The sequence below is a fragment of the Neopelma chrysocephalum genome, unplaced genomic scaffold, assembly GCF_003984885.1.
Source record: "Neopelma chrysocephalum unplaced genomic scaffold, ASM398488v2 Primary Assembly neopelma1_45, whole genome shotgun sequence".
Lineage (NCBI taxonomy): Eukaryota > Metazoa > Chordata > Aves > Passeriformes > Pipridae > Neopelma > Neopelma chrysocephalum.
In genome coordinates, this window is record NW_020897704.1 from 1,884,930 (window position 1) to 1,897,047 (window position 12,118).

At 36.9% G+C, this 12,118-nt stretch overlaps 1 protein-coding gene across 22 annotated transcripts in view; it reads right to left on the reverse strand.

Annotated features, from left to right (window-relative positions):
- The window catches only part of CADPS2 (calcium dependent secretion activator 2), a 294,545-nt gene that overhangs the window by 226,459 nt on the left and 55,968 nt on the right, over window positions 1-12,118 (reverse strand). For all 22 annotated transcript variants that reach the window (XM_027679163.1, XM_027679152.1, XM_027679160.1 and 19 more), the window contains exon 2: window positions 5,244-5,357. In XM_027679163.1, coding sequence (XP_027534964.1) covers window positions 5,244-5,357 — 114 coding nt within the window. The remainder of the gene's footprint in view (window positions 1-5,243; window positions 5,358-12,118) is intronic.

A 12,118-nucleotide genomic window follows, 5' to 3' on the forward strand; every position in this document is an offset into this window, starting at 1 on the left:
GCCAATGTTTTAAAGCAACTGGAAGGAAATAAACTAAGTGCTAATAAGTGCAACTACAAATACATTTGGTGTGGAAAGGCTTCCTTGCAAGGTAAAACACAAGATTAATGTAAGAAAACATCCTTTTGAAACAGCTTCTCCAAATGAGACTGTACCAACAATAAATCCCACGCTAGCCTAGTACTCAGGTTTTTGAAGAGAATTTGAGCAGAGCAAAAAGCCCATATCCTTAAATACATGCATATGCCAATTATGACTTTTGAGAAAAATGAAAGCCAAAACCAATGAATTTATGCCCTGAAACCCTGTTAGCTTCTACACTTATTAGTCTAACGAATTTAAATAAATGTTTAATCCACCAATTTCATTATTTTCCCCCAATAATATAAAAACAGAACGTTCCAACATTTAATTACTATTTATTTTGTGTGTACTATGTTTTGATTCTAATGAATGCATTTTGGTTCCTTTAGGTGTCATCTTCATCTCTGAAATATTCATCAGGATCAACAATGCCTTTTGTTGCCTTGAATAAAATAGCTGATATTAAAAATCAAACTGTAAAAGTAACCTAAGTACCACAGTCCAGAAAGCCAGTTCCTTTCTCTGATTTCATCAGTAAGACCCTTTTGCCCCTCACTTCCATGCAAAAAATCTTCAGACCAATTATCCAGAATCATGGGTAGAAATAGCATTGTTTCACTCCTTTCTTTACAGAAATACCTCAACTTCTTTACAGAGAAACACAACATCTTAATGTCTTAATATAAAAAATCTCCCATAAACACAATTCATCCTTTTCTAAGGATAAGTGAAAAGACTTGCATTAGCAGCTCAGGATTTGGTACCAAAGAAGGTTGGTAATTGAAGGACACTTGGTCTACTTACTACAGAAGCTGAAAGGTGCCACCCACCTACACTGGTAAGAGGGAAGGGAAAGGCTTTCTGTTACCACCTAGGAAGCTGTAAAGGGTAGATTTGGGTTGGATGTAAGGAAGAAATTTTTATAATAAGGGCAGTAAAATACTGGAACAGATTGTCCAGAAAAGCTGTAGATGCCACATCACTGGAAGTCCTCAAAGTCAAGTTAGATGGGACTTTGAGCAACTTAAACTAGTGAAAGATGTCCCTGCCTGTGGCAGGTGGGTTGGGCTACATGATCTATAGGGTCCCTTCCAACCAAAATCATTCTGTAATTCTATGACATGGTTCCTATGCTCTTATTTTTGATTTTCTTTGTTTTCTACTTTCAGTTCATCTTTTTTAAACCCCTCCTCCAACTTGCCAGTGCCTAGCTATTACCTAGGTTTGTATCCAAATCTCCTGCTTCATCAATTTTTGCTATTGGCCATACCTCAGCTCTTTCCTACGGCCTGGCTGTGGCAGACAACAATTTAATTTGCCAAGGACTATAACACCTCAATTTAAATAGAAAGTAAGTTAAATATGATGTCTGTATCACAGGCAAACTGGTACAGTTGAACTAAATCTGATTTTAAATTCTGCAAATGCCTCACACTGCTACAGATCCTGTATTTAATATTCAGATTTAAGCAGCATGCAGTAATTATGATTTAGAACCACATATTTAAAATGAAGCAGCAAGAAAAACAGGAAAAAGACCAGTATATAACATTTCTTGCAGTTTTGCATTGCTGTAAGCAGAGAGTTGAAAACCTGAGAACTTAAAATCATTACAATTTGAAAATTTTCCACAGTATTTCAAACATTCATTATAGTTCTTTACACCCATTTTAATGATATCTAAGACTGCATAAATTCAAGACTAAAGAATTAGCACTGTGAATTTAGCCCAAGAGAGATGCATACCTATTAAAGGTAAGTATATTAGAGGTGGTGAATGAACCTACTAGGGCTCTGCACAAGAATATTTTCCAACCTCAATGAAAGAGCATGCAAGAATTGATGAATGAAAGATTATCTACTATTTTAGATACAATTACTTATAAAAAATTGCCATATGATTGAATTTTCCTCTTTATCTGAAACACAGTACCAGCATCTGATGTTCTACCAATAAGAATCTGGCTCAATGTCTGAAATGGAATTTTCAAAAACAAACAAACAAACAAACAACAAAATCCCAAACCAAACCAAAACCAAAACCAAAAAACCCCCCCATGCTAATTCTGAGAGAATTATTTCAGAAAGAGAACTGTAAACGTTTCCATGCCTTTGCTGAAACTGGGATGGAACAGGAAATCATTCCTCAAGCCAATCATAATTACACATATACAAAAATGAAACATGCTAAATTTCAGTGAGACTTTCAGAAAGTGTGGTGGCATGCTAGGGGGAGACTACACAGAACATGAACATAATAATTTCTAGAGAATTAAAGAGAAGTTTATGTAACTTTTCCTATGATTTTTTTTCCTACTACATTTTTAAGATAAATGAAAACCAATGCCAGATTATTCCTAGTAAGTCTTAAAAACCATTACTCTTACATCACAGTGAAATTAATGCTGAAATTCTTATTTATTTAGCAAATAAATTGCTTTTTCTGAAAATATTTATAGAAAAGTAAATCAAAGACTGAGCAATAAGTTCCTTACTCTTACATTTTTGAGAGGACACATTCTGAACAAACCCAGTAATTACAAATTATAGTGACTCAAAACACCTGCAACTAGTGATACAGAATTTATGTCACATCCCCAAAACAGACCTTCTCTTTCACATTCAAAGTTAAAGAGTGGGAAATCAACTACAGTAATAAATATACCCTCTATTTGCAAGCAATATTTTAATAAGTCTGAAGCCAGGACTAATGCACAGGATTAAAGGCAAATTAATAATTTTCAGAATAAAATAATTACTGTGCAGACCACATATTTGTTCCCTTCCCTGACAGGTAAAATTGAACTGTAGGCCAGCAACTAAAGTATAAGTTAATTAACACTGAAGTTTGTGAGATGATGTGTGACAGAAACAAGGAAGATGTCCACAATTCAAACTACTAACAAACATCACCACATAGAAAATGTGACAGACCAGATGAGGTAGATATAGAAACCATCAGAGCACAGTATCAGCAGAACACATGAAGAATTAATATAGATTAATATTTTCAACAGGTGAGCAACAAAGAAAATGAAAAAAGCACAAGAGACACATATAAGCAATGATGAGAGTATGTGCTCAGATGCATAAAACTTCATTAAAATGCATTAAAGAGGAGCAGTAGCTTGAACTAAGTCTCCAGCTGAATTCCACCACTGCACTATTCATTCACTCTACTGGTGACTATCAACTACAACCCTGAAAAGAAATTAAAAATTACTAGCAAACACTGACTCAAACTGCACAATTGAAAAAGGTTGTACAAGTATGGAAGGAAATCTGTGGATAGGACAAAAAATGGAATTGGGAGGCTGGGATAAACAAACAAACAAAAAGACTGAAGAACCAAATTACAGCTGATCTATCAGATCATGATGTATTAACACAGGATGAAGAGATCCTACTAGCCCTTGCTGTCATATCCTTGACAGTGATGCTGAGATTTTTAGAATTCTCTATTTGAAACTGGACACCTAGAACACTTGTACACTTAATTCAAAGAAGTGAATGTTTGAAAATAGCTGAAAAAATTGAGTCTTTCATTTTATAAGGCTATCTTAGATTATTATGTGTAGCCTTTCATTGCAAGAGCAGATATGCTAAAAATCAGAGTTCTCAATGTGCCCAAAAAATCTCAGCAACAGGAGACATGAAGTAAATCTTAACAGAACAGTTACTGTTTAGACATTTATTTTAAAATCATTTTTATTCATTATCACATCCTTTCCAAAAGGCAGGCTACTTCCTCTAATAAAACAAGTTTTTACCCAGTGTGCTAAAAGAATGAACTATAAACATTATATCCTTTTCAATTCTACCCCACCTTCAGTGTCTTGAGACATTCCACTACTCTAAAACCTACCTCTGGGTTGCTAACTAGCTCAGCCTTGCCTTGCACTGTCTTCCAAACTTTCCTTCTTCCCAGTCTCAACTTCTTCATCAGTTACACAGAAAAATCGATTAGTTTCTAACAATTCTGTAGTGTTCTCACACACCTACATAGTACCTTGTGAGTGTCCATATTCTCATTTCACCTGAAGACCCATCCCCATCCTTTCACAAGTGTTTTTATGAGAATTCCTTCATTTCAAACACTACAGCATTAATTAGATTATAATTTGGAGAAACTCACACTGAGTTCCATGATTTCTACAGATAGTTCTGTTTCTACACACTGAGTTCTATGATTTCAGTACAACAGGAAAACCATTTGTCCACCCCTCTCTCTTTTTGTTGTGCAATATAATTTAATGTAGACAAAAACCAAGCTAGGACCTAAATCACATCTTTTTCTCCTTGAAGAAAAGCTTATTCACTAGCAAAGAATAGCTGACAGAGAAAAGGAACAAACAATATACCAAAAAAATAAAGAAAAAATTTTGGAAAAAAAGGTGTGGTAGACTGAAATATGGAGAAAGGCCCCTCAAAAGACATAGAAGTTTAACATACAGTCCTTGTGATTCATTGGGCAGTTAGATGGCACAAAATGAATTCACAGTAACATCTGCTTAAGTAAGAAATTAATTTGCTAGCCATATGCTTCTGAGGTTAAAAAAATGACAGTGAACTGTCCTCTAGTTTGGAATGGGACCTGTCCCTTAGGCAATTCAAACCACACCTACAGATATGCACTGAAGGCACTGAACATGCCTGGGAGGACACAACAGAATGTGAGAGCTAGCCCAGCTGCATGGAAAGCTTCTGTTCTTTTGGAAGGGAACTGGCAGGTCCTCTCCAAAACCTTCTGCATGGTAACTAAAAATCAGAAGATGTATTTCTCAGGATGGTAACTTAAAACTGAAGTGCTTATTAAAAGAGGTACCTTAGACATATGGACATAAAGATAGTGGTGCCTAGTTGTATCAAACGCTGCCAGAAACATTTTTAGCACCAGGGTTTTTTTTATTTTATCTTCCTTTTTTTTTATTTTTTCCCTTCTTCAAAAAGGGTGAGTATTTTCCAGTTCAGTTTCTCTCTTGTGCCCAGGCAGTAGATTTCAACTTTCAAAATGGCAAAGCTGGAGTAGGAAGAAACTGTTTCTAAAAGGCTTGGAAGTTCACAGCCTTTGAAACTTAAAAATTACTTTCCTTGTACCTGCACTAACAGGCATACTGTGAACTGTTTAAATAATACAGAAAACAAGGCACATAGCTCACCTCATAGTAACTTCGTACAGCATTGCAAAATGCTTCATCTGCTACGATTTGCGTCTCACCGTTCAAAAAGGCCTGGAAACGTTCCTTCAGTAACTGCAGCTGCTGCTTGTTGAGCTGTGCAAGAAAAAAAGGAGAGGGGAGAGAACAACAATAAATGCAGTTAGTCTTGAAGTAAAAATAAGCAGCACTATACACACTTGGAAGCCGCAAATGGGCAAGAAAAGGCAGAGGCTCCCTGGCCACCTGGTTCCTCAGTGTATGGCAGCTCTTCAGAGTCCCACCTCGGCAAACCAGGTTGTGGCAGCCATATGTGCAGGCACACAGCATGCAAGTAAATCTCTCCCTTTCCATGGTGTCTTTGGCATGTTACAGGTAAGTCTGCATGGATACTTATGAGCAGTATTTTATATGCATATGCTGAATATAATAGTTGACCTCCCCCATGGTAGCAGTACCAGCTAATAAAACTTAGCTCCAGTCTTCAAATATGTCTTTTTTTTCCACCTTCAAATAACTGAATAAAAACAACTGAGATACCTCAATTTTTTGGAGTAATCCAGCACTACCCCTGGAATGTTTCAACAGGCATGCTCACTGTGAAGAAAACGGATCTGTAGCCACTGATGCTATAACACTATGAACGACATGAAACAACTAATCTTGGGTAACAGCAGCCAAAAGGTTCAAAGATTGACACCAAATTACATTTGGTGGACTTCACATCAAAGTTAAGTACATTTTGAAAACAAACTCCTAGAAGAACACATTACATGACTAAACCTTGCAATCAACGTAGTTTTATCAAAGTTTAATGTTATGGGGAAAAGCAAAGCCTGAAAGCTCTCCAAGGATCCAGACAGAGGTCTTTTGCCAAGGTTCCTATCAACTCTTGAAATACTTAGTAAGATATTTCTCCCTATCAAATCTGTGAGAAGTTTGAATATCACATCAAAGAAGACTGCCACTAACATTATTACAACAAAGCAAGAGGTACAAATAGTTGAGTTTTTTCAGTTGTTTTCCAGAACGTAATAACTCAAGTAAAGTCTTTCCTGAACTTTAACACTATAAAACATTCAAAACCAACTGATTGAAAAGTTTTTTCATCCTTCCTGTATTTTGCTTAATTAAAACAAACAAACAAACAAACATATAGCCAGAAATTGGAAATATTTTCCCAGAGGGCAAAAAGTTATATTTGTAATGGCTAATCTGGAGCAAATAACATTGGCCCAATGGCATAATCATTTCTTACTGAAGAACTTTTTGGCATCTACAGTAAATATGGTGACCTTAGGCTTTTAGGTCTCTTATGTCAACACTTTGAAGTAATTTAATATACAACACTTTATAAATTAGCAAAATCTCTGCTATCCTGATAATGTGCCTACCTTGGACAACCTCTATTTTCTTCATATTAAGGGAGGATTTTCATCCTACACGAACTTTGCTAAGTTTGCAGACTCATGTGCTCCTATGAAACATAGTAATTTTCTGCAAAACTCTCCAAATTGACTGCACACTTGAAAGCTGTTCTATTTTGACAGGAAACAACAGTTTAGATGCCATCTATAACTTGATATCAGAAATCCTCTGAAAAATAATGAAATGTAGGCAGTAGCAATCCAAAGTCAAAGAACTGTGCCTTTAAAAAATAATCCAAGCTAGTTAAAAATACATGATAATTCTATTCCTCATCTTAATGGAACAATTAACAACACAGAACAAGCCCCAGGAGACCCCTACAGAAAAAAACAGCCTCCTGTTGAGGCAAGCAAACTTCACCAGAGGTTGCTGTGACTTGGATAAACTTCCTGTAGGAATTCCAGAGAGCAGCAGCCTAACACTTGACCCAAGCCATCCTGTACCACTGCTAGTTAAAAATCAATGGGAGAGAAGTATTTGTATTGTATCTGTACACCCACCAAAAATGGCATCTATCCACCTACCTGCCAAACATCCATTCCTTGCACAGAATGTGCACCACAGATGTTAGCTGTTTGTAACAGAAATCAAACTTGATTCCCCTTATTTGATTCCCCTTATTAAAATGCATTCTCTCATTTTCTAAATATTTTAGACAAGTCGAAATATCAGAAAATGCAAATCATTAAGGATGATTTGAATTCTTTTTTCAGCACACACTTGCTCTTGTGACTTACAAAAGAGACGAGCACTCATGCAGACAGTGCCCCACTGCTGAGCAAGCAGCTCCTTCATCCCATGGAATATTCACAGCTCTGCCACAAGAATACACAGGCTTCCTGCCAGGACAATTATGGAAATGTGTTTTCATGCTTGCAGACTTCATTCTTTAGGTGATTTGCTTATCTATTATCCACATATGAAACAAAAACATTATGAATAAGGCAATGAAACATAAATTTAATTCCAATTTTCTCATTTCTAACCATCATAGTTCAGCAAACTGAAATGCCTTTAAAATATTTATATATGGCTTTCATATTCACTACTTTAGGTAGTAAGAAATTCTAAGGTTTGAGTGGCATTTTAGGATTACTGTATATTTCTTAAATTACTAATGTTTTAGTGCAAAATCTAGATGTGCAGAATAAAGTTCTCCCACAATACTAAAAACCAGTAATATTTCCAGTGGAAAATATGAAAAGCTACAACTTGCACTAAGGATGAGCTCAAGTCTATTTTACATGTTTCAAAGAGAAACTCAGTTGCATTAACTGTCAAGATACAGAATAATTTATAGTAGTCTACTGCAGCATACAGCTCCTCTGGTTTTTTTATTTCTCAGAATATTATGTGTACAGTGAATTCTCTCTCTCTCTTTTTTTTTAATGTTGGTCATTTTTAATGAATTCATTAGCACTCTTCAATTTCCAGCATTTAAAAAGGAAACAAAACTAACAGTAGAAGTAGCAGCTTAGAAATGCAGAGAAAAAAGAAAGTGTAATTGCATTGGAATGCTGCAATAGCAAAAGGAGAGAAAGAGGCGACTGTACAGGATATTAACTCTTGCACACTGTCAAGCAGTTCAACTTGTTGAAGTCTGGGCTACCTTTGAAGTTGTCCATCTTGGTCAACATGGAACAAGAGATGAGGACATCACGCATAACCAAAATCCTGAAGGAAATGCTTAAACTTAAGGGCAGTAAGCCTGGACACATTTTCTCTGGCAGGACTTCACATAATGGAGCTCAAAGTCCTTCTGCAGGACCATCACCTTTCCATTGCATGTGCCCTTTCCTACTCTGCTCTGTGCAAGACCCATACGCATCAGACCTGTGCTTGCAGTCCCTCCCAACTTCCTCTCATCTTTACTGTCAGTGCTTCTTTTTCCACATTTTAATTCTAACAGAAGGAACTATGAACAGGAAACGTAAAATAAAAAAAAACTTACATTACTTCATGTAGCCCTAAATGTAAACTGAACTCTGAATACCACCTGAAGTGTACAGCAAAGCTTCGCTGATTCTGCTGCTTTCCATCAACCTGCTTCAGTTTTGTATTGCTAACTTGGATTGCGTATTCTCAGTGGTATGAAATCTGTTGTTGTAACTCTGTGTGATACTTCATAAATAACTACTGCTGCTTCATGGGAGAATGTATAACTAAATTCCAGTGACTCAGAATATCAGGTTTGATTGTACTCTGCAAAACAACTGAAGACAAGCAGAGACAAATTTAAGGCAAAACAAGATTAACCGCCCTAAAATTTGTTTTTAATTTATTGCAGCCACACAACAGATAATTTTTTTTTTTTTTTTTTTTTTCCCCCTCCATCCCTGTGCCTTCAAAAAAGGTAGCATTATTTTTTCTACTTTACATTTGCTAATCTCAGTAGACTGTCAAAGAATGAAAACATATATTTATGGTAAACTTCTCAAAGAGCTACTTAATTAAATTTAGAATAACTTTTTCAAGTTACAGTAGCAATTTAACTTTCTATAATTTACAAAGTAATACAAAGGTAAGAAAGAGTTTCAAGCATTTAACTATTAAAAACATTTCTAACCTTGCATTTAACATTTCAAAGAAGTCTTATATATCCAAATATAATCCTCTTCGAGCACCACTTTAAACAATTGCTTTTTGCCTTCTAAAGTAAAACTTGGGTATTAAAACTTAAGGGCATTTCTAGTTTAGCTCCACTCATACCTTTAGACAATTTCAATAAATGGATTTTACATAGTGTTTAAATTCTTATTTTTATAAGAAGTTGCATTTCAAGTAGATCTGGCAGCTTAGAGAGTTGTTCCAATGTCACAAGTTTTACTTTCTTAAATAATAAATTCCAACATTTTGAAGGAAAAACGAAGCATCTATGCATTTTTAACAGTAATACTGCTTATTTCTCTTTGAAAGACAGAAGGAAAAAATAAAACCATAGCTTCACTGAGTCTGATGCTCAATTAAGAGCATCTTCATCTGCTTCTCACTATCTAAGTAAACAGAGCAGCTCACTGCTGCCCTAATCATATGCAGTCAACAGCAGCTGGCAAAGACATAACTCACAGCACCACTGTCCTTAGAAAACTCTGGGCTTAAAAATGAACAAGGTTAACATGTGGCCTGTGCGTTGGCTCGTCCCCTCGAGCATCGCAGGTGCTGGTAAGCAACACTCCCCTATTCCCCACAAGTGCAGTGAGCCAGGAGCTGGTACTGGAGCAGTAACATTCTGAGCCATTGCCACCTTGTGGCCATCTCAGGAACACCGTAGGTTGCAGGTCTTCACGCTCCGACTCGGGATCTCTGCGAGGATCAATAAGCCCCTGACCCTAACACAAGCAACAGCATTGCTTCTTCTCTCCTCCCACACTGTAGTGTGAAATTAAGTTTCTCAGACCATATGGGTATTTTAGGGAAATAGCAGAAGGTGATGACTGCCATTACAGACAGAGCTAGACAAAATATTTCTTACTGCAAAGGTACAGGGATAGGGAGGAGGCAACCAAAGAGCCACTTCCTGAACCCTCAACGCTGCAATGTGTATTGTCTGTAGCACCAAATATGCCTTAAGTCCCTGAACACTTCCAAAAAAATTAGAAGCTCTGTTATTTCAAAATTATGCCATTTTGTATAATGCCTTTGACAGTAGCAGTTGCTTTTGAAAAACTTCAGTCAAAAATACTTTTTGAGACAAGAAGGGAAAAGAGCCAAGTGAGAGTTCCCTCAAACAGCTGTTGCTCCCTTCCACTTCAGCCAGGAGATAAATTTTCGTCTCCTGAATGAACAGAAATGAAGGTACAAAGAAATCCTTTTCTGGTCAACTTCTCACACACTTTTTGAATGTAGCTTTGTTTCTTGTCCTGACAATTTCTTTGCCAAGGAAAAAAGAAAAAAGAGTAGAAATGTCAAGGACTAACCATCCCACTTGCCCATACCCTCAGCTAGAACAAAATCTGGATGATTCGACAGGTCAATGCATTTACAGCAACGCTCAGTTTAACACACAACTTCCAGGACGATAAAAATTCAACTGCCCATAATTTCCTAGCAATTCAAATAGACCATGTGTTCAAGGCCCTACATATTTAGCAGGTCCACTTGCACATCAAACCAAGCTTTCAATCTATGCTCCACGTGCCTATAAAAGGAGCATGTATGTGCTTTACGCGGGCTTTGTTGGTTTTTTTTTTAGATTTTGTTTCCTATTATTTTATTCTGCCTTTAAAGGTAGCTGGTTAAGTGCCAATCTAACTGACATTTACTTTTCTCCCCACCTTCCTGAATACTCCAACTGCAGTAGCATGCTCTAGTATGTTGAGTTCAGCAACTCCCTCCCTGTGTCTCCTCTGCAAGGTCTCCCAACTCAGCTGTGAGGCGATACTGGTCAACCCAACATAGCAGCTTTCCTCTTCTCAAATGAGCCTTAAAAATGGCAGGACAGCATCTAACAACACTTGAAACAATGCTCAGTCTCTTGCTGACTGAGAACCAAGAGCTACCCAAGCCTTCACCCCAGATCAACTCTGCTGTAACTTCAGCTTCCCCCATCCTCCATGGTGGTGGGGAGGGCTTTGGATAAAGCCACTCTGGATAAAGCCCTCTTTTTCCAGACTCTGGAAAGCCACACACAGTTCCTCTGTGAGAGCCAAGAGCAAGGCACAAAGCCTTAGGCTAAACCCATCATTATCCTCTCCTTCCAGAAAAAAATCCGACTGCGCCACATTATTGCCTGTTAAAGAGCTTCATTTCACTCTCGTGATGAGAGTAAGCCTGCAAAGCAAAAAACCGGTTACAGTGATTCTCAGTCTATTTCCCCTCCTTCTCCCCCACCTTGCTTCCTCTTCCAGTATCTGCCTACACACAAATAATACTTGTATTTCAGAGCAGAGATAGAGAGGACTCATTTATTGTGAATTACTTGAGAGATTTTCTTCTGAGAAAGACTAAATAAACAGTATTAGAAAATATCAGTACAAAGACAGAAGTGATAGCTGTGGTTACTGTGCTGAATTATGCAGGTCTTAATTATGTCCTATACAGCATGTGGGTGGCACATAATATATGCTGTCCTTTAGTATTCATTGCATAAACCGGTTTGATTTTCTAAAAAAAACGATAAATATTTTGCTGTCACTTAGCAACCTTGGCTGTTCTTTGATTTTCTTAAAGTTGAAGTTATTCCAAGTAAAACACTGTCTGTATGGATTCTGTTTGCTGTCACTCTGTGCACACTACATTGTGTACATAATCATTGTGCAACAATTCAGTGCTTGTAGCATCAAATATTTGATTACCAAAACCAACCAATACATTTTACCAAACACATTTATTATTCTTTATAATCTAACAAGCACAACATGGCATTTACCTTTTGTTTGCCTGACACCTGTTTAAAAACCTGAAACACTGACAATAATGTACTCTTCATTGAGTTCCACCTACAGTGTGTT